Source organism: Pristiophorus japonicus, chromosome 12, assembly GCF_044704955.1.
Source record: "Pristiophorus japonicus isolate sPriJap1 chromosome 12, sPriJap1.hap1, whole genome shotgun sequence".
Lineage (NCBI taxonomy): Eukaryota > Metazoa > Chordata > Chondrichthyes > Pristiophoridae > Pristiophorus > Pristiophorus japonicus.
The window spans coordinates 51,945,262-51,968,965 of NC_091988.1; the positions used below are offsets into that span (position 1 = coordinate 51,945,262).

General features: G+C 44.6%; 1 protein-coding gene across 1 annotated transcript in view; it reads right to left on the reverse strand.

Moving 5' to 3' along the window:
• LOC139277249 (NUAK family SNF1-like kinase 1) overlaps window positions 1–8,836 on the reverse strand; it is a 43,546-nt gene extending 34,710 nt beyond the window's left edge. The window contains exon 1 of the mRNA XM_070895455.1: window positions 8,102–8,836. Within this exon, the coding sequence (XP_070751556.1) occupies window positions 8,102–8,365 (264 nt within the window). The 5' untranslated portion in view covers window positions 8,366–8,836. The remainder of the gene's footprint in view (window positions 1–8,101) is intronic.
• Between the last annotated feature and the right edge of the window lie 14,868 nt (window positions 8,837–23,704).

Here is a 23,704-nt window from a genome sequence, read left to right on the forward strand (position 1 = left end):
GACTAGTGGGGTGCCGCAAGGTTTTGTGCTGGGGCCCCAGCTGTTTACATTGTACATTAATGATTTAGACGAGGGGATTAAATGCAGTATCTCCAAATTTGCGGATGACACTAAGTTGGGTGGCAGTGTGAGCTGCGAGGAGGATGCTATTAGGCTGCAGAGTGACTTGGATAGGTTAGGTGAGTGGGCAAATGCATGGCAGATGAAGTATAATGTGGATAAATGTGAGGTTATCCACTTTGGTGGTAAAAACAGAGAGACAGACTATTATCTGAATGGTGACAGATTAGGAAAAGGGAAGGTGCAACGAGACCTGGGTGTCATGGTACATCAGTCATTGAAGGTTGGCATGCAGGTACAGCAGGCGGTTAAGAAAGCAAATGGCATGTTGGCCTTCATAGCGAGGGGATTTGAGTACAGGGGCAGGGAGGTGTTGCTACAGTTGTACAGGGCCTTGGTGAGGCCACACCTGGAGTATTGTGTACAGTTTTGGTCTCCTAACTTGAGGAAGGACATTCTTGCTATTGAGGGAGTGCAGCGAAGATTCACCAGACTGATTCCCGGGATGGTGGGACTGACCTATCAAGAAAGACTGGATCAACTGGGCTTGTATTCACTGGAGTTCAGAAGAATGAGAGGGGACCTCATGGAAACGTTTAAAATTCTGACGGGTTTAGACAGGTTAGATGCAGGAAGAATGTTCCCAATGTTGGGGAAGTCCAGAACCAGGGGTCACAGTCTGAGGATAAGGGGTAAGCCATTTAGGACCGAGATGAGGAGAAACTTCTTCACCCAGAGAGTGGTGAAACTGTGGAATTCTCTACCACAGAAAGTTGTTGAGGCCAATTCACTAAATATATTCAAAAGGGAGTTAGATGAAGTCCTTACTACTCGGGGGATCAAGGGTTATGGCGAGAAAGCAGGAATGGGGTACTGAAGTTTCATGTTCAGCCATGAACTCATTGAATGGCGGTGCAGGCTAGAAGGGCTGAATGGCCTGCTCCTGCACCGATTTTCTATGTTTCTAAATGTCCAAAAATATCCATTGGATCAGGCAAGGCCTGAGGAAACTCTACAAATTTCACTGTTAAGTTTGAGTTTCAGACAGTTCTGGGACATTGGAGCTTCACCACAACTTTGAGTAGTAGATTTGACTATCAGACAATGCTGGGACGAAGGTCATTTATCACACTATTAGCTGTGGGACTGGAGTTTCAGGCAATGCTTGGACTGAGGAAATGATTCACAAATTTGGCTTGGCATCACTGGGCATGAGGAGACTGCTTACTATCTGATGAGTTGCTTTGTCTGAAATCACTGAGACTGAAAGAAAACTCATTAAGTAGATTCAAAATCAAACTTATTTCCAAAGAAGCATTTGTCCAGATACCTTTTCATTATCTTATTAATTAGGCAACTTAAAAAATAACCATCACCTAACTCCATTAGATATTTTGATGAAAGACGGTGCAATTCCACTAAATTATATCTAACTGGTACCAGATAAAGGATTGTATTCACTGTATTGATTGGCAACTAATATTGACTAATACTGAATTGATCTGTACCTAATTCTATTGACTGGATTGTCATTCGATTATGTTGATTAATATTGGAATTTTTGAGTAATTATTGGACCCTCTCAGAACGTCTTGATATTTCAGGCTTGCAATTGAAACTATCATATCTAAGATAATGTTGACAACAAACTAATGCTTGATTGTACACAGATACGGAATTGGTTTCCAGTGTTTTGTTGTTGTTAGTTCCAAAAACATACATTGATGTACGTAGAAAGGATTGCTAGAAAAACAGACTGAGCATCTCTTTTACTTACACTCTGGTTAACATACGTGTTCTTTTCATCTTTCTGTCACCACACTGACATTCATTAATAGCGCTCCAAACCAGAGCTATTTTAATTCACCCTGATTTAGATAAACTGAACTGCAACCAATCTTTGCTAAATTAGCTGTACTCAACGGAGGTGGCAGCAGGGGTATTGTAAATGGTCTCAGCGATACAGGGATAGGGTGGGGAAAATTGGCTCGAATTCTAGCTCCTGATCACCATCCAGCAATCCTCACAGTCTGGGTGAAATCGGGATTGGGCTCAGTTGTAATGCCCAGCTGATAAAATAGTCTGTAAACAATAAGGGGTAGAAATTGGCACGCGCTGTGCGCATTTATCGGGCGTAAAACAAGCGCAATGCTGACAAATTTGCAGTGCATGTGTTTGGTCCACTGCTAAATTCACACAGCCATCTTTAGGTGTCTATTCTTCAGCTGGCATAAAAAATTATTTTTTATTTAATTTTTTTTTAAACTTCCTGTGGAGCTAGGAGATGCAGGAGTGCTCCATGACTTCACTGTCACGGCAATCACAAGCCCCCTCCCCCCCAAACAGCCCGCTGCAACCTCTCCCGCAACTTACCTTCGAGGCCAGTGGTCTGATATTTGGCATTTTCAATGCGCAAAGTGCCTGTGGAGGGACAACAGGCACCAGTAACTCGCGCACAAAATGTTACTGACACCCAATTTTGGGCCTGCCTCGGGATTCCAGGTTGGTCTGTGCAGCGCCAAGCCTATAACAGGCCTAAATGAATTTCTACCCTTTGCACCAATGGTTAAAGTATCCGAGGGCACCCAGCACACGTGATACTGTACTCCATCAATCAGCCTCCAGTGCATAAGAACATAAGAAATAGGAGCAGGAGTAGGCCATTTAGCCCCTCGAACTTGCTCCACCATTCAATAAGATCATGGCTGATCTGATCTTGGCCTCAACTCTACTTCCCTGCTCACTCCCCATAACTCTTGACTCCCTTACCGTTCAAAAATGTGACTCTCTCCACCTTAAATATATTCAATGACCCAGCCTCCACAGCTCTTGGGGTTAGAGAATTCCAAAGATTCACGACCCGCTGAGAGAAGAAATTCTTCCTCATCTCCGTTTTAAATGGGTGTCCCCTTATTCTGAAACAATGCTCCCTAGTTCTAGATTCCCCAACAAGGGGCAACATCCTCTATCAAGCCCCCTCAGAATCTTAAACATTTCAATAAGATCACCTCTCATTCTTCTAAACTCCAATGAGTATACGCCCAACCTGCTCAACTTTTCTTCATCATAAGACAACCTCTTCATCTCAGGAATCAACCTAGTGAACATTCTCTCAACTGCCTCCAATGCAAGTATATCCCTCCTTAAATTAGGAGACCAAAACTATATGCGGTAGTCCAGGTGTGGTGTCACTAATGCCTTGTACAGTTGTAGCAAGACTTCCTTACTCCATCCCCCTTGCAATAAAGGCCAACATTCCATTTGCCTTCTATTTACTTGCTGTACCTGCATGCTAACTTTTTGTGTTTCATGTACAAGGACTCCCAGATCGGTGTCTACTGCAGCATTTTGTAATCTCTCTCCATTTAAATAATAATTTGCTTTTGTATTTGTCCTCCCAAAGTGGATAACCTCACATTTTCCCACATTATACTCCATCTGCCAATTTTTTTTCACTCACTTATCCTATCTATATCCCTTTGCAGATTCTTTGTGTCCTTTTCACAACTTGCTTTCCCACCTAGCTTTGTATCATTAGCAAATTTGGCTATGTTACACTTGGTCCATTCATCCAAGTCATTAATATAGAGTGTAAATAGTTGAGGCCCCAGCACTGATCCGTGTGGCACCCCACTAGTTACAGTTCGCCAACCTGAAAATGAAAACTCTGTTTTCTGTTAGTTAATCCAACTCCGTGAGCTCTTATATTGTGAAGAAACTTTTTATGCCTTCAAATGCCTTCTGGAAATCCAAATACATTACATCTAAGGCTTCCCCTTTATCCACCCTGCTCTTTACATCCTGAAAGAATTTTAGCTAATTTGTCAAACATGATTTCCCTTTCATAGAATCATGCTGACTCTGCTTGACTGTATTATGATTTTCTGGATGTCCTGCTACTGCTTCCTTAATAATGGACTGCAGCATTTTCCCAATGACAGATGTTAGGCTAACTGGTCTATAGTTTCCTGCTTTCTGTCACCCTCCTTTCTTAAATAGGGATGTTACATTTGTGGTTTTCCAATCAAGTGGGACCTCTCCATAATCCAGGGAATTTTGGTAGATTACAACCAATGCAGCCACTTCTTTTAAGACCCTAGGATGCAGGCCATCAGGTCCAGGGGACTTGTCTACCTTTAGTCCCATTAGTCTGCCTAGTACTTTTTTTCTAATGATACTAATTGTTTTTAAGTTCCCCACCCCCCCAATAGCCCCTTGATTATCAATTATTGGGATTGTTTTAGTGTCTTCTACTGTGAAGACCAATAGAAAATATTTGTTCAAAGTCTCTGCCATTTCCCTGCTTCCCATTATTAATTCTCCAGTCCCATCCTCTAAGGAACCAACATTTACTTTAGCTACTCTCTTCCTTTTTATATACCTGTAGAAGCTCTTACTGTCTGTTTTTATATTTCTTGCTAGTTTACTCTCAATCTATCTTCTCTATTATTTTTTTAGTCCTTTGCTGCTTTCTAAAAATTTCCCAATCCTCTGGCCTACCACTAATATTCGTAACATTGTATGCCTTTGTTTTCAATTTGATACCATCCTTAACTTCCTTAGTTAGCCATGGATGGTTCATCCTTTTAGAGACTTTCTTTCTCACTGGAATATATCTTTGCTAAGAGTTATGCAATATCTCCTTAAATGTGTGCCATTGCTTAGCTACCATCTTACTCTTTAATCTATTTTCCCAGTCCACTTTAGCCAACTCTGTCTTCATACCTTTGTAATTGCCTTTATTTAAGTTCTGACACTAGTTTGAGACCCAAGTTTCTCACCCTCAAACTGAATTTGAAATTCTAACATGCTATGATCACTCTTCCCTAGAGAATCCTTTACTGTTAGATCATAAATTAATCCTATCTCATTACACATTACCAGATCTAAAATAGCCTGCTCCTGCTTGGTTCTACAACATATAGTTCTAAGAAACCATTCTGAATGCACTCTATGAACTCTTCCTCAAGGCTAGCTTTGCCAATTTGATTTGTCCAGTCTATATGAAGATGAAAATCGCCCATGATTATTGCAGTACCTTTCTTACAAGCCTCCATTATTTCTTGATTTATACACTGTCCTACTATAAAAGAGCTGGAGCAGCGGGCCTGGGACATCGTGGTCCTCTGACCTGTGAGAGAACAGCTCTGCAGGTCGGGCTATAAAAGAGCTGGAGCGGCATACCACTTCAACCTCCAGCGCGAGCTGCTCCAAGGATTTTGAGATGGGCGACTGGGTGACGTCATCAAAACCCAGAAGGGAAGGGAAGCATTCATCAGGAAACTCCACAGCGAACACCTAGGCATCGTGCTAATGAAGGCCATTGCCCGGTCACATGTATGGTGGCCGGGAATTGACTCAGACCTGGAACACTGTGTTCACAGGTGCACGACATGTGTCCAGCTGGGCAATGCCCCCAGGGAGGCCCCACTCAGCCCGTGGCCCTGGCCCACTAAGCCATGGTCACATATTCACGTAGACTACGCGGGCCCGTTCATGGGAAAAATGTTCCTCATTGTTGTTGATGCGTACTCGAAATGGATCGAGTGCATCATATTGAATTCGTGCCCGACATCCACTACTGTGGAGAGTCGGTGTGCGGTCTTTGCGACCCACGGCTTGCCGGACATTCTGGTTAGCGACAGCGGCCTGTGTTTCACTAACTATGAATTCTGGGAGTTCATGTCGGGTAATGGCATCAAACATGTTAGGACGGCACCGTTCAAGCCGGCTTCCAATGGCCAGGCGGAATGTGCGGTCCAAATCATAAAACAGGGCATGCTCCAGATTCAAGGACCCTCCCTTCAATGCCGCCTATTGCGTCTCCTGCTGGCCTATAGGTCCCAACCACATTCGCTCATGGGAGTCCCGCCCGCGGAACTACTCATGAAATGTACACTTAAAACTCGGCTGTCCCTCATTCATCCTGTCCTGTTAGACATTGTTGAGGGCAAGCGCCAGTCCCAAAATGAGTGCCATGACCGTAACTCAAAGGGGAGATGTATAGAAACCGATGACCCTTTATTTGTTCTTCATCACGCTTTGGGGCCCAAGTGGCTTGAGGGTACTGTAATTGGCAAAGAGGGGAATAGGGTCATAGTGCTCAGACTTAACAATGGACAGATATGCCGCAAGCATCTGGACCAAGTAAAAAAAAGGTTCAGCATGGACACTGAGGAAGATCATGAGATGGTATTCACACCACCACCAGTGAACGAGCAACAAGAACATTCAGCGGCATTCACAGTCCCTGCGGTCAGCCCGGACAGGCCGGAATCAGCACAGGTGACAGACACTCACGCCAAGGATCAACAACCAGAGCCAAAACTGCAGCACTCCACGAGAGAGCATTGACCACCTGAAAGACTTAATCTTTGACCCCATAAGACATTGGGGGGGGGGGAAGATGATGTCATGTATGTAACCTTCATGTAACTGTAACCTTCATAACAACACTGCATACACTGCACACCTTAACCACAGGGGTTGAACTTGTGGGAGACACTCCTCACCTGGTCATCCAGGTATATAAAGGGAGGTCCCATGCAGGGTCATCTCTTCTTGGTCCTGTGAATAAAGGTTCAGGTCACAGAGTGACCTTGTCTGCAGAATGTGCCTTGTGTGAATTTATAGTAGTGTGTAAGGATATTACACACAGTGATTCCGTTTTTGTTTCTTGTAGGATTCTGAGGCAATATCATTTCTCACTGCTGCACTGATCTCATCCTTTATTAACAGAGCTACCCCACCTCCATTTCCTTTCTGCCTATCCTTTCGAAATGGCAAACACCTTGAATATTCAGTTCCTTGGTCACCTTGCAACCACGTCACTCTGTAATGGCTATCAGATCATACCCATTTATTTCTATTGTGCCGTCAACTCATCTATCTTGTTACAAATGCTGCGTGCATTCAGATAAAGAGCTTTTAATTTTGTCTTGTTACCTTCTTTCCCTAGTTTGACCCCACTTTCTGATCCACTCTTATGTTTATACGCTATGTCTCTTCCTGTCACACTCTGGTTTGCATTACCCCTATCGCTACCCTGCACTATTGCCTTCTCCTTTCTCTTTAACGTTTTACATTTCTGCTCACCTGAACCCTCCCCCCATTATTTAGTGGTGCCGTCTTTCGGATGAGATATTAAACCGAGGTCCTGTCTGCTCTCTCAAGTTAAAGATCCCATGGCACTATTTCGAAGAAGAGCAGGGGAGTTATCCCTGGTGTCCTGGCCAATATTTATCCCTCAATCAACATAACAAAAAAACATTATCTGGTCATTATCACATTGTGGGAGCTTGCTGTGCGCAAATTGTCTGCCATGTTTCCCACATTACAACAGTGACTACACTCCAAAAGTACTTCACTGGCCATAAAATGCTTTGAGACATCCGGTGGTCGTGAAAGGTGCTATATAAATCCAAGTCTTTCTTTCTGAACAAGGGCATGGATGCAAATTACAATAATGATTTCACACTAACTAACCAACAATAAATAAAGCCCTTAACATAGAAACATGTCTTAAGTTGCTTCACAGAGGTATAATCAGACAAAAAATAATTACAGAAAAACACCATAGGAATACCATCTGCACCCAGATATCTATCTAAACTCCTTATCTTGCTACACTACCCCAGTGCATTTAAATTGCAAAGAAACTTTTATAAATAGATTGCACATATTTACATACTTATTTGGAAACTATTTGCATCGCCTGTGGTTAAAATGCTACCTTCTCGGTTCCTTTTTCATTTGGGTGTCCAACCCTAAAATGTGTGTTCTTAACCTTTAGTACTCGGGATGCCAGGTTTTTTTTTGGAATCTGTGTTTGCACTAAATCTCAACAAACTACAGCAGAGTGCGTTCACAGGAATTGGCAGCCCTCTCGTCACAAAACTTGCTAGCTAAGTATCTGCACCCTCTCCAATCCTACAAGAAACAAAAAACGGAACCCCATCTAAAGCGCTTTACAAGTGTTTGTGTTTCCAAAATTACCCGAGGGTTATTTTGGTGAGATTCTGAGACAGCCAGTCCTACTTACTGTCCTGCCAGTGGCTCGCTCCTGTGCTTTCTTCACTTTCCCATAGGCTCCCCTGCCCAGGGTCTGCAGGATGTGGTACCTGTGCTTCAGGTTGTGTTTATGCTGGTGTTTCTTCACAGTTTGACCGAATTTGCTGCCGGGAGCAGGCATCTCTCCCCAGCCCTGTTTCTCGGAGCAGTCGTATCTCTCCCTGGTTACCATCCTGCCTTCCTTGCCCTTTTCTTTCTTCATCGTGTCCACGCTGCTCCCTCCATCTGCTCTCATCGACCTCTCCGGAGCAAGGGAATCAATCGGTTAAAGGTCTCCCGCAGGGATCAGGCTGACTCCCCCCCACCTCGGGGAGTCCCCATGCACAGAGGAGTGCAACCAACTTCAGCAATGTCAAGAAGACCTCAAAGCCAGGCAGGTCGAAATTCAAACAAGTCTGAGACCGAACTGAAACCATGCACGGTGGGACCGGGTGAAATGCTGCAGCCTTGCGATTATATGCAGTCACCGTGCCTTCTGCAAACGTCCCGTAAACTTTCAAACAGTCGCGACAACATAGAATCTGCCTTCAGCCATCACCCCGAGCTTTATCTCTCGCCGGGTCAGGAATCAGCTCTCAGACAGGTCTGCAATTGCCAGCACTTCACAGTGAATCAGCCTCCAGACACTAACATTCCAGATCCCTGGGTCACAGCAGCTCCTGTGCAATATCCCCTCTCTCACACACTCTGCAGCTAGACAGTGCCACACCATTCCGTCTCTCTCTGCCCTTTCCATCCTGCCCTTTATCTCGCCCGTGTCTGCCTCATGATCCCATGTCCCCGCCCCTTTTTGTTTTGTTTCAGCCTCGCCATCTAATTGTATCTCCATCTGTTTGCTCTGTGCCTGTCACTGTTTATTCCCCAGTCACACTACCTGCTACACGCTGACTTCATTCTCCCCATATTTGTCACCGGGTCTCAACAGCTTCCCCCTCTGCAGCCACCTTCTCTCCAATACTTTTTCTAGATACTTTCAGTTATCGCACCCCCCATCTCAAAACTTTTTCTTAGTCCGTTTTTATAACTTTTGTCTCTATTCAATATATTTCCCTCTTTGCTCAAAAAAGTTAATTATTTTTGGTCATGTTTGATTTTTTTTTTCCAAATCGAGTGCTCCCGATTTTATTTTGGTCAGTTTGGCCCCTGAAAATGGGTAGACAGAAAATGGATCAACCACAAAGCTTCTCAAACATAAATCTAGGCTGGCACTCCAGTGCAGTGCTGAGGGAGTGCTGCACTGTCGGAGGTGCCGTCTTTCGGATGAGACGTTAAACTGAGGCCCAGTCTGCCCTATCAGGTGGACGTAAAAGATATCCTCGAGTCCTGGTAATATATTTATCTCTCAACCAACATAACAAAAACAGTTTATCTTGTCATTATCACATTGTTGTTTGAGGGCGTTTGGCTGTCGCGTTTCCCGCATTACAACAGTGACAGCACTTCAAAAGTACTTCATTGGCTGTAAAGTGCTTTGAGATGTCCGATGGTCATGAAAACCGCTATATAAATCCAAGTCTTTCTTTTTCAAACAGCCAAATTTGCATGTACCTAGGACAATCAAAGAATATTTCATTTAACCCACTGAGGATTGACCAAAACTTAGTTGAAAATGACCAAAGCAATAAGAAAAAGTGCTGGAAATACTCAGCAGGTCAGGCAGCATCTGTGGAGAGAGAGTCAAGTTTCAAGTCGGTGACCTGTCATCAGAGCTGGAAAATGTTAGAGATGTAACAGGTTTTAAGCAAGTACAGAGGCAGGGAAAGAGGGGGAGGGGAGGAAAGAACAAAAGGAAAGGTCTGTGACAGGGTGGAAGGCAGGAGAGATTAAATGACAAAAGGGATGATGGTGTGTGGCAATGGGCTTTGATTTGGTGAAGCATGTTTCACTGACCTACCGAAGCATAGAACTCTGGTTAGATAGCTTGATGCCTTGAACCTTACTTGGGTTGCTTGCCCCTGTGACAAAGTGTTATGTCCATGGTGTATTATTGTTCCTTTATTCTATTATTATGGTACATCCGACACTAAAAACAGATTTACTTTTAAAAACGGCCAGTCTGTATAATACCCAATAGTCCAGGGAAAGGAACATATATCTCTTGCAGGGATCAGGGAAATATTAATATGTAGATGCCATAAATGGTGTCATTTTTCAAGCAGTTAAACAATGATACAATAGATAAGCATTTCTATGATTTTCTATTGTATCATTGTTTAACTGTTTGATTTATTCATTCATTGGTTTGTTCCAGCAACAGTTAAGTAGGTTGTTGTCTATCCTGGCTTTTTGATGGGGTTTGCTTGCTTTCCTGTAAGTTATTTACACAAGGACTTCAGCTGGCCAAAACCCCTATGTTATCACCTCGGAGACAGTATCTGGGATTTTCTATGACACCCTGAGGATGCTTGACAGCCTGATCCATATTCAACTTCTTTTGTTCACTGGTTGAAGTTCAAAGGACTTAGAAATATCTCACACAGTTTTGTCCCAATTCAGCAATCTCTCCAAAGCCATCAAAGACAGAGGCAGGCTATCCCATGGAGCATTAGCAGTAAAACACATGTAAAGCCATAGTCGAGGACCCACGCCCCAATTTTACTCGCCCATGCCCAACAAGACCAGGGCGTGCAAGGGGTTAAAGGACAAGTCACCTTATCCATGTCGCACTTGTGTCCCACGCCATTTTATTTTCAAATGCAAAATTCGGGATCTAATGAGGTCATTTAGACCCTGACGGCATTTTAACCTTTTCAGCGAGGTTAGGCCTGGTGCAACAGGCCCAGAAGAATCCCTGAGAAGATGAGTTTATTTATTCATTTGTAGGCCGGGAAGGAGCACTTCAGGCCTTCCTGGGTTTCCCCTCTCTTCCCTGAGTTCTCCCCTTCCCAGTCCACATACCTTAGTTCTGCAAACCGTTCCTCCTGCCATGCTTGCCCTGTTCCAGTCCACCAGCCTCATCTCAGGTCTTTGGCGCCGGGTTTGGGTGGAAGTCAGGCCTAGTGTTAAAATGGCCTGGGTCACACGTACATCAAGTGGGGTGAGCCTGGTGCTTCCCTTGCCACCCCACGTTAAAATTGAGGCTCTAGACTCAGGTCCAGTTCTGCTGTGAGAATATGATCGGTTGTTATTTTCTATATTTTGAGGAGGATGAGTTATGTCCTGTACATTGTTGTAAATTGACAGCATGTCTTTGCTCCTGTTGCCCGTTTATTACTCGTTCTGTAGTTTATAGCCTAAGACACAGCCTGGTAGAGCGTTTATTCTACTGCTTTCCAAAGTCAAAGGGATCATGTGTTATGTGATATATTTAGTAAAATGAATACAGTGACAAAGGTTTATGCTTAATCTCTGACCTCACTACAATAACCCAGATATTGGGCATGTAAAGGCACACTTGGGGTTTGTAGGGAGCAAGAGCTCGCTTACGGTTATTGTTGCTAAGCATGAGGAATATATCTTAAGCAAAAGTCTAAAGAGCAGGGGACTTCTCCCAATAAACTGGCCAAAATTTATCCCTCAACCAGCACCACTGGAACAGATTATGTGGCCATTTACCACATTGCTGTTCATGGGATTTTGCTGTCTAAAAATTGCCTGTTGCATTTACCTCTATTCGAGTGACTACACTACAACATTAAAGTATTTAATTGGCTGTGAAGTGCTATGGGACATCCTGAGGGTGTGAAAGGTGTTATAAAAATGCACGTTCTTCCGTTCTATCTCACACATTCAATAACTGACAAGTCAGTCAGATTTAATATAAAACAGATGGACGTATATGGGTGAACTTATAAGTGTTATTGTTTAAAGATATGAATGAAATAAATATGAACATACCGACTAAAATGAGTAAACTTATAACTGACAGTGTCTGGCTGACAATTGAGTCATTTCCTATTTCCTGCCAGGAAAGGTTAAAGTCTTACTGTTAGAAGTTGTGGAATTCTTCCTCTCAACCAGACATCCAAAATCATTTCACTTTATTTCAACAATCTCACAGAAATTACTAGATATAAATGATAGTCCTTCAGTCTTTATATGTCGTTGGACACAGTGTAAAATGTTAATTTGTTTTAAATCTATGAACAATTTGGACCTTTGGGTTTCTTGATATTCGAAGATTGGGGGATGAAGAAAAAGATTTCAGAGCAATATTAAAGGGCTGGTGACTCAACCACAGATTTCAGGAATGGCTTATCTGAGATGATTATTGCAGCCCGCATAGCATTGAAAAATGGCTATCTATTCACTTAGTGTGCATGGTATTAACATTGAGTAACACGGCACACAATCTTTGGACATCTAATTTGCTTGCTATAGGCAGCAATTTATTTAAACTGGGTACTCATTAAATGAGCGTGGCAGTAATTTATTTCTATAACAAGAAGGCAAATTGAAAAAATATTTTGAAGTATATTAAAAATTGATGCTTAAGAATATTTTGAAGACAATTTTTCAATAGATTTCCATTTCAAAATCTCCCACAGATGTATACAAGACGTATATTGATTCCAAAATATTGTTTCTATAGCATGTAGAACACAGCATATTTATGTATTGACTCAATATTTGAAACAGTTGACTGTGCATTCCCATTGAGAAAATGACAAGTATGAATCACAAGGCTATTTGTCACATGCTTTGCTTGGATAAGTTTTATCAGAACAAGTCCAGGGCTCCTTGTCTTTCACATCTGCCTGTTTCAGTTGGGTGGGTTTTATCATTGCTAGTCCCAGGGGTCCCTTTCACATTCATGGACCTAAGTAGAGTAAACTTTAGAACCACAAGTCCCAGGACAACCTGTCACTCATCCCCTGCCTCAGTTGGACATGTTCTGTTAGGTCTCAGCCAAGTCACCAGATAGATCATCAGTTACAAGACATTCCATCATGGGGTGGGGAAAGAGAAAATGAGACCATCTGGCCTTCTCTGCTTGAAACTCCCTACAGGATAATGTATTCGCCATCTAAAAGAGAAATCTGTCAAGAAACACTGACAGCCATGTTGTACCATCTGTATTGTATAAGTTTACTCTTCAGTTACACACATTCAGCTCCTCAGCTTGGTATTCAAATCCAAACCTTGTTGAAATAAACAACTGGTAAAACAGCTGCAAAACAATTGGAATCAGAAAGAATGCTTGGTCGTACTTGTCACAGTAATTAACTTAGTTTATGCATAGTCACATGGAGGGTGAATTTTCCTGTTTCTGTGCTTGTGCCTATTTAATGACCTGGACGCGGCACATAGACGATAATTGGACAAGGGAGCATCACATGCTCATTAGGAAGACCACCTAATTTTGCGTACACTAAAGTAAATGGACTGATAATTTAATGTGCTCCTTCATGGACATACAACCTTCCCTACACAATTTTTCTGCTGCGCTGTGCCCAAACGCAGGAACAGAAAAATCTGCCTGGTAACATTCTAACCCTGCTTACCAACAGGGAGATAGAATTCCTTGCTCCTGCATTCAGTACAGCTGAAAACCATTCAGACCAATGGATGCAAAATAAGGGTGGTCTACTCCAGGAGTACTCACTAACTATTGGTCAAGGGCCGCAATCCTCAACAGTAACTCGTCCAAAAGCTGCTGGCTATAATCAAGATTTTGGTGAAGTGCAAAGCCTTGTAATTCTTCCCTGAAGAGTTCTTTTAAAAATTGAGCCATTTTAAGTCTTTTAGGGCTGGATTTTAGGCTTTTATGTTTTTGGGGTGATAATGGCGACAGGGCGGGAAAGTTAGCAGTCGGGAATAGTTTGTATCTCAGTAGGTAAGTTTGGGCAGCTGGGTCCTGTGTAAGGGGGCACAGCGCTAAGGGAGGCATTGTACACCTCTCTTGGCGCTAGGATGCAAAATTCCCGAGCTGAAGAGCCAGCCCGGAAGTGCTCCGAGAGACATCTGGGACACACACACACAAAAACATTCCCAAAACATTGCCCACGCTACCACAACACAAATCACAAAAAAAAAATGTAAAGAAAAAACAATCACACTTACCTTAGGAGTCCATTACTCACCACTTCATCGATGGGATGGTTGGACCGCCCTGATTTCCCAGGTGGTCATTGCGAGGCGCACTCCCGGGGGGATAGGTCGGGCAAGAGTTCAAACTCATGCCGGTGTCACAACCACACAACCAGGGACGTTGCACACCGGCGCTGCTCTTGTGGACCCAAGGACCCAAGTGTTAAAACAGCAGGTGGGGCCAAGTCCTGCTGAGTAGCACAACAGAGGCAAGCTAGGGCCCCATTTGGTCCAAGAGCCATGTAATTAATACCCTGATCGACTATCCAATGTTGGAGAGATGTGGTCAGCCTTCAACATGATTATGATTGGATCAGCACCACAGATGTTCATAGAATCATAGAATTTTACAGCACAGAAGGAGGCCATTTGGCCCATTGTGTCCGTGCCAGCTGAAAAAGAGTTATCCAGCCTAATCCCACTTTCCAGCTCTTGGTCCCTAGCCTGTAGGTTACGACACTTCAAGTGCATGTCCAAGTACTTTTTAAATGTTATGAGGTTTTTCTGCCTCTACCACCCTTTCAGGCAGTGAGTTCCAGACCCCCACTACCCTTTGGGTGAAGTGATTTCTCCTCAAATCCCCTCAAAACCTCCTACTAATTACTTTAAATCAATGACCCCTGGTTATTGACCCCTCTGCTGAGGAAAATAGGTCCTTCCTATCCACTCTAGGCCCCTTATCATGTTGTTGATGCTTGACACGGACTGCGATGTTTAAGGCAGAAAGTTTACACTTCAACATTTCAACAAATTACTGTTGGCAATGTTATCCTACCGATGCTTAATTACTCGTATGAAATTCCTCTCTGTGCTACTTTACTAGGGGCATTTAGAATAAAATACCTTCATTAAAATAGCAGAGAGAAGAGTCTGATGCTACTATTTTGAGCGTTTTTACATAACGTCGGCTAATATATTGCACAAAAAATCCCTATTGAGTATCAGTGACAAAACTTCACACATTGCTTTTCTTGTTAAATTCTCTTGCAGTTTAATCTGGAACTCTGTCATTTATAGTTTAAATAGACCACCTGCTCAATCAGGGTTGTTGCTACATCACTAGGCTATGCAAATTGTGCCTTGTCATTTAGCAGTCAGATGCGGCTCTCTACTTCTTCATCTAAGTCATGTATAGATATAGTGAAAAGCTGAGGCCCCAGTGCAGATCTATGGGGAGCACTAAGTCCCATTCTGCCAATTTGAGTACATATCAGTTATCCCTACTCTCTGTCTCTTACCTCTGAACCAATTCCTTACCCATGTCAATAGATTGCCTCCAATTCCATGTGCTCTCTTGTGTGGAACCTTATCGAATGCCTTCTGGAAGTCTATGTAAATAACATCCATAGACAAGCCCTTATCTACCACATTAGGAAATGGTGATTATGTCTCTGGACAACTAATCCAGGGGCCTGGACTAATGATCTGAAGATATGAGTTCAAATCACACTACAGCAGCTCTGGAATTTAAATTCAGTTAATAAATTTGAAATAAAAAGCTAGTATCAGTAATGGTGACCATGTAACTATCGAAATGTCATAAAAACCCATCTGGTTCACTTATGTCCTTTAGGGAAGGAATCGGTTGCCCTTACCTGGTCTGGCCTATATGTGACTCCATCTCCACAGCAATGTAGTTGACTCTTAACTACCCTCTGACATGGATGGGCAATATATGCTGGCCTTGTCAGCGACGCCCACATCCCATTAATTAATTTTTAAAAAATGAGTTACATCTTCAAAAATTCAACTAGATTTGTTAGACATGACTTTCCCTTTACAAACCCAAGCTGGTTCTCTCTGATCAGTTTATATTGGAGTAGTTGGGAGAATGGGAGCCAAGTTAGGTCAGTGAGGATAGGGCTGAAAGGTGAGTGGCACCTGGTGTGGGATAGGATATGAGCAGCAGAGTCTTGGATGAGATGAAGATTATGGAGTAGTTAGCAGTTACTGATTATTTCCAGCATTTTCTGTTTTTATTATTGACGATTATGGAGGATGGATGGACAACCAGGAGAACATTGGAATAGTTGAGTATGATGATGACAATGGCCTGGATGGTGGTTTCAGCAGCAAATGAGCTGAAGTTAGGGGCTGATGAGGGCAATATGATGGATGTGGAAGATATGATTGAAGTCTGTGATAGAGAGGATATGGGGTCGGAAGCTCAGCTCAAAGTCGAATAGGATACCAAGGTTGCAAACAATCTGGTCAGCCTGAGACAATGTAGACACAGAGAGCGTGTTTCCACTTGTGGGAAGAGCAAAACTAGAGGCCATCAGTATGATAGTCACCAAGAAATCAAATAGGGAATTCAGAAGAAACTTCTTTATGCAGAGAGTGGTGAGAATGTGGAACGAGCTACCACAGGGAATAGTTGAGGGGAATACTATAGATGCATTTAAGGGGAAGCTAGATAAGCATATGAGGGAGAAGGGAATAGAGGGATATGCTGATAAGAGTTAGATGAGGAAGGATGGGAGGAGTCTCGAATGGAGCATGACCATGGGCCAAATATCCTGTTTTTGTGCTGTATATTCTATGTACTTCTCCATAATGGCCAGGGACGGGGATGGAGTTGGTGGCAAGGATACAGAGTTAATGGCTTCAATATGCCCAATGTTTAGCTGGAGGAAATGAAAACAGAAAATGCTGGAAATACATTGCAAGTCAGGCAGCATGCGTAGAGAGAGAAAAACAAAGCTAATGTCATCAACCTGAAACACTAACTTTGTTTCTCTTTCCACAGATGCTGTCTGACCTGCTATTTCAATCATTTTCTGTTTTTATTTCAGATTCTCCCAGTCGCACAGTATTTCGCTTTGTTTTTTAGCTGGAGGAAATTGTGGTCCGTAATGGTGGAATAGCAAGGAAGAGCGGATTAAGGAGATGTAATATAGAGGAGAAAAGAAGCCTGGGGTATCTTTGCTCTCCAGGGTGATCATGAAGTAGTGTGCGGTTTTGGCAGAAGAGAGGGAGGTCAGATCGTGCTTGTTGAGGTCCAGTCGAATCTGGTGATGAATGGCTAAACCAGATACTCTTGCGTCTTAGACTTGTGGGAATGAAGACTAACCAGAATGGGAGAAAGGTTTTTCTGGGAACAAAAGCATTAGAAGTGGAGGTGACAGATTGGTTGAGCAGATTGGCGGCTGCAGAAGGATCATGATGAATGGAGGGCCAAAGGCTGGACAGTTGGCTGTTTGAAAGTGAAGTCATAATCGATTTGGGGAGAGATTTTTCCAGGGGCATAGGAACCTAGGAACTGGAGTACGCCATTTCGTCCCTGGAGCCTGTTCCGTGATTCAGTGAGATTATGGCTGATCTACGACTTAACTCCATACACCCACCTTTGCCCCACCTTTAGTTACCTTTAGTTTAATACCTTTTTAAAACTTTTTAACAACCTTTAGAAACTCTTGAAATAAATTGGGAATCTTTATCAACTTTTAACTTTTAAAATAACTTTGGAAGTGACCTTCCTAATGCCTGCCCCCCAAACTAGCCTCGGCCCATCTACCATCAATGGCGCTACCCGGTGTCGAGTTTGCGGCCAACACTTCGCCGTAGGCAATTAGGCTTATAGAGCTGTGCCTGGTCTCCAGTTGTCTTGGGCCCCCTTGCCACTGGACCAAGACCTTGTTCAGCTCAGCCCGTGTGGTTGCCGGTGTGCAGCGGCCACCCCACGTTAAAAGAACTCATGCACAGGCATCTTCCACTTCGTCAGTATGAAGTTCAATACCTGGAACATCAGGACCCTCATGGACAATCCCAACAGCAACAGGCCAGAACGCCGCACCGCCATAATTGCCCGGGAACTTAGACATTTTGATATTGACATCGCCGCCCTAAGCGAGACCCGGCGGCCAGTTGAAGGAATATGGTGGAGGTTACACCTTCTTCTGGAAAAGGAAACCAGAGGCAAACGCCGCCTTCATGGAGTCGGCTTTGCGGTCAAGAATGAGCTGGTCGACCGTCTCAAAGACTCCCCTGTGGGGTTAACGAACGCCTCATGACTCTCCGTATCACCCTATCTCGGAACCAATGTGCCACAGTCATCAGTGCGTACGCCCCTACACTCAATGCAACGGATGAGGCTAAAGAGGGATTTTATTCCAACCTCGAGACATCCTTGTCCCGTGTCCCCACAGGCGACAAATTGATCCTCCTGGGTGATTTTAATGCCAGGGTTGGCAAAGACACAGCTCTCTGGGGAGGCGTGATTGGCAGAGAGGGAATAGTGAACGCCAACTCCAGCGGTCCCCTACACCTGACAAAATGTCTAGAACATGAACTCCTCATTACCAACACCCTGTTCCGCCAGAGGGACAAATACAAGGCACCGTGGCAATGCCCTCACTCCAAACACTGGCACCTGCTCGACTATGTCATCATCCGAGTCAGGGATCGCAAGGATGTGCGCATCACCCACACCATGACAGGACCTGACAACTGCTGGACGGACCACCGCCTAATCTGATCCATCATCAACATTAACATTGCCCCAAAGCAGAGGGGACAGCAGAAGCAGCTCCGCAAAAAAGTTAATGCCGGGGTACTTAGAGATCCAGCTAAGAGACCCCTATACAGCCAGCGCCTCACAGCCAATCTGGCATGCCTTGATGACCCTGAGATGCTGAATGCCCACGGCGCTTGGTCTGCCCTCCAGGCCTCTATAACAGGTGCCTGTGAAAAGACACTTGGTCACTCAACCAGAAAACACCAGGACTGGTTTGATGAAAATGATCAGGAGATTGAAGAACTAATAGATCGCAAGCGCAAAGCATTTCTGAGCCTCAAGCAACAGCCCAATTCGGGAGCTGAAAAACAACATTACAGACGGCTCAAGGCTCAGGTCCAACAATAAACTGGGACCTAAAGAACAGGTGGTGGATGGAGAAAGCACAGGAGACACAACAACTGGTTGACAGCCACGATATGCAAGGATTATTCGCTGCAGTCAAGGTCAGCTATGGTCCAAACTCCCAAGGCACCTCCCCACTCCTCGTCAAGAACGGGGAAACACTCATCAAGGACATCGAGGCTGTCAGGACCCGATGGAAGGAACAATTTGAAGATCTCCTCAATTGAGACTCTGCCTTTGACTCGAGGGCTCTCGATTCCATCCCGCAGCATGCGACCCGCCACCAACTCAGTGAAACTCCAACACTGCACGAGGTAGGCAAAGCCATAAAACAGCTTAAGAATAACAAGGCTACGGGAGCGGATGGAATCCCTGCTGAGGCGCTAAACTATGGCGGAGAGGCGCTGTTGGCGCAGATACATTACCTCATCTCTCTCATCTGGAGGGAGGAGAGCATGCCGGGAGATCTGAGAGATGCAGTGATTGTGACCATTTTTAAAAAGGGGGACAAATCCGACTGCGGCAATTACAGAGGAATCTCCCTACTTTCAGCCACTGGGAAAGTTGTCGCTCGAGTTCGCCTCAATCATCTTCTCCCTATGGCCGAGGAGCTCCTCCTGGAATCACAATGCGGATTTCGTCCCCTTTGGGGCACAACAGACATGATCTTTGCAGCACGCCAGTTGCAGGAAAATTGCAGGGAGCAGTGCCAGCCCTTATACATGGGCTTTTTCAATCTTACAAAGGCCTTTGACACTGTCAACCATGAGGGTCTATGGAGCGTCCTCCTTCATTTCGGATGCCCCCAAAAGTTTGTCAACATCCTTCGCCTGCTTCACGATGACATGCAGGCTGTGATCCTTACCAACGATCCATTACAGACTCAATCCACGTCCGGACCGGGGTCAAACAGGGCTGCGTTATCGCTCCAACCCTCTTCTCAATCTTCCTCGTCGCCATGCTCCACCTCACAATCAACAAGCTCCCCACTGGAGTGGAATTAAACGACAGAACCAGTGGGAAGCTGCTTAACCTACGCCGCCTCCAGGCCAGGTCCAAAATCATCCCAACCTCTGTCGTTGAGCTGCAGTACACGGACGATGCCTGCGACTGCGCACATTCTGAGGCTGAACTCCAGGATATAGTCAATGTATTCACTGAGGCATATGAAAGCATGGGCCTTACGCTTAATATCCATAAGACAAAGGTCCTCCACCAGCCTGTCACCGCCGCACAGCACTGCCCTCCAATCATCAATATCCACGGGGCGGCCCTGGACAACGTGGACCATTTCCCATATCTCGGGAGCCTCTTATCAACAAAGGCAGACATTGATACGGAGATTCAACATCACCTCCAGTGCGCCAGTGCAGCCTTCGGATGTCTGAGGAAAAGAGTGTTTGAAGACCAGGCCCTCAAATCTACCACCAAACACATGGTCTACAGGGCTGTAGTAATATCCGCCCTTCTGTATGGATCTGAGGCATGGACGATGTATAGAAGGCACCTCAAGTCGCTGGAGATATATCACCAACGATGTCTCCGCAAGATCCTGCAAATCCCCTGGGAGGACAGGCGCACCAACATCAGTGTCCTCAACCAGGCTAACATCCCCAGTGTTGAAGCACTGACCACACTCGATCAGCTTCGTTGGGCAGTACGCATGCCAGATACGAGACTCCCTAACCAAATGCTTTATGCGGAGCTCCTTCATGGTAAATGAGCCAATGGAGGACAGCAGAAACGTTATAAGGACACCCTCAAAGCCTCGCTAGTAAAGTGCGACATCACCACTGACACCTGGGAGACCCTGGCCGCGGACTGCCCGAGGTGGAGAAAGTCCATCCGGGAGGGCGTTAAACTCTTCGAGTCTCAACGCAAAGAGCATGAAGAGGCCAAGTGTAGGCAGCGGAAGGAGCGCGTGGCAAACCAGCCCCACCGACCCCTTCCCTCGACGAATGTCTGTCCCACCTGCAACAAGGTCTGTGGCTCTCGTATCGGACTGTTCAGCCACTTTGGGAGTGTCAGCAAGTCTTCCTCGATTCCGAGGGACTGCCTATGATGATGAATACCTTTAGTTTACAAAAATCTATCAATCTCATATTTTAAATTAACAATTTATCTAGTATCAATTGACGTTTGCACAAGAGAGTTCCAAACTTCTACCACCCTTTGTGTGTAGAAGTGCTTCCTAATTTTGCTCCTCAAAGGTTTGGCTCTAATTTTTAAACTATATCCCCTGATCCTAGACTCCCCAGCCAGCAGAAATAGTATCTTTCTATTTATCCTATCTGTTCCCCTTAACATCTTGAAAACTTCGATCAAATCACCTCTTAATCTTCTAAATTCTAGGGAATGCAACCCTAATTTGTGTAATCTCTTCTCTTAATTTAACCCTTGGTGTCCAGGTATCATTCTGGCAAACCTACGCTGCACTCGCTCCAAGGCTAATATGTCCTTCATATGGTGTGGTGCCCAGAACTGCTCACAGTACTCTAGGTGTGGTCTAACCAGGGTTTTGTATAGCAGCAGCAGCATAATTTCTACCCCCTTGTATTCTAGTCCTCTAGATATAAAGGCCAACATTCCATTAGCCTTTTTGATCATTTTCTGTATCTGTTCATGACATTGTAATGATCCATGTACCTGGACCCACAAGTCTCTTTGGGCCTCCAGTTTTTAGCTTTTCACCATTTAGAAAGTACCTTGTTCTATCCTTTTTAGGTCTAAAATGGATGACCTCACATTTGCTTAAATTGAAATCCATTTGCCACAGTTTTTCCCATTCACTTAATCTATCAATATAGCTTTGTAATTTTATACTTTCACCTACACTGCCGACAATGCCATCGATCTTTGCGTCATCGTCAAATTTGGATATATGGCTTTCTATCCCATTATCTAAGTCGTTAAGAAATACTGCGAATAATTGAGGTCCCAACACAGATCCGTGCGGGACACCAGTAGTCACAACCTTCCAATTAGAGTACCTGCCCATTATCCCTATCTCTTGCAGTTCAGCCAATTTCATAACCAGGTCAATAATTTGCCTTCAATAATTCCCTGGGCTTCAACTTTAGTTAACAGTCTCTTATGAGGGCTTTAATCAAATGTCTTCTGGAAGTTCAGATAAATAACATCCATAGACATTCCCCTGTCCACTACTTTAGTCACCTCTTCAAAAAATTCAATCAGGTTTGTCAGACATGACCTACCTTTCACAATCCATGCTGGCACTCTCGGATCAGCTGAAATTTTTCAAGGTGTTCAGTCACCCAATCCTTAATTATAGACTCTAGTAACTTCCCTAGACTGGAGACTAGGGGGCCGAAATTGCCCCCCGCCAGAATCGGGGCACACCTACCATTTTTGATGAGTCCTACACCGGTGGATGCGGTGGCCTATCTTGCGAAATTCAGCTCTTTGGCGGTTTTTTTCAAGCGGGGCGGAAGTCGGTCATAATGGGGGCAGAAGTGGGGTGGAACAGAGAAGTCAGTCATAAGAGGAGCGGAAGTAGGGGTGGGCGGAGTGTCTGCCGCTGTCAATCATCAGCGTAGCGCTGATTACGTCATAGCGCTGGTGCGTCACCACATCTCTCCCCTCCAGTTAAAGTGGATAGCTGCTGCGAGCTCCGCATGTTTTTACGTTAGGTCCACTGAGCCACCAGGGAGGGAGGTTTTTGGCCAGGCCAGTGGCTTGGCACTCAAGAGATGACAAAAAAAAAGAAACCAGCCGCGGCAGTGCACCCTCCCTTTACTGGCGGCCGCGCCGCCATTTCAAAGGCTGTCGGGGGCACCGAGCGGCAGTCGGAAGATTTTCTCTGCTGAATTTCGCTTTCGGGGCAGAACATTGGTGGTGCATGCTCTGATGACACACTTAGGAAGGGTCAGCAGCAGTGGGGCAGAAGTGGGGGGAGCGGGGCAGATATGGTCACTGCCAGAACACTGCAAGAGGGCAAGTTATAAGAACATAGGAACATAAGAAATAGGAGCAGGAGTAGGCCATTTGGCCCCTCGAGTCTGCTCCGCCATTCAATATCATGGCTGATCTGATCATGGACTCAGCTCCACTTCCCTGCCCACTCCCCATAACCCTTTACTCCTTTATCACTCAAAAATCTGTCTATCTCCATCTTAAATACATTCAATGACCCAGCTGCCACAGCTCTCTGGGGCAGAAAATTCCATAGATTTACAACCCCCTGAGAGAAGAAATTTCTTCTCATCTCAGTTTTAAATGGGTAGTCCCTTATTCTAAAACTATGGGCTAGACATTCCATTATTGTGCGGATCACCCAAAAATTGGTGTTATTTCCAACGTTGGCAGTAAATTTGGGTTTTGAGATCACCGGATAATCACCCATTTTCAAAACCCGAATATTCCATTTAATAAAATGGGCGTTACCGCGAGCGATCTGAAATGGGCGTTAGCGTTACATTTTTTGACCATCTGCCGTAAAGTGTCGGCGTCCATAGCAACGGCATGGCAATGCTCGTTTCCTGCATTTCAGGAGGTCAGGGGTCATCGTTACATGCGCAGACGAGGAGAGAGAGAGAGAGGGAGCAGAAAGGAACTGGAAGCGGGTGTGGTGTGTTTTGTTTGGCTGTTTTGGGAGGTAGGAAGGAGATTTTCCAGCAGCAGAAAGAATTCAGAGCGCAAATGACGTTCCCACCGGGTTTTTTG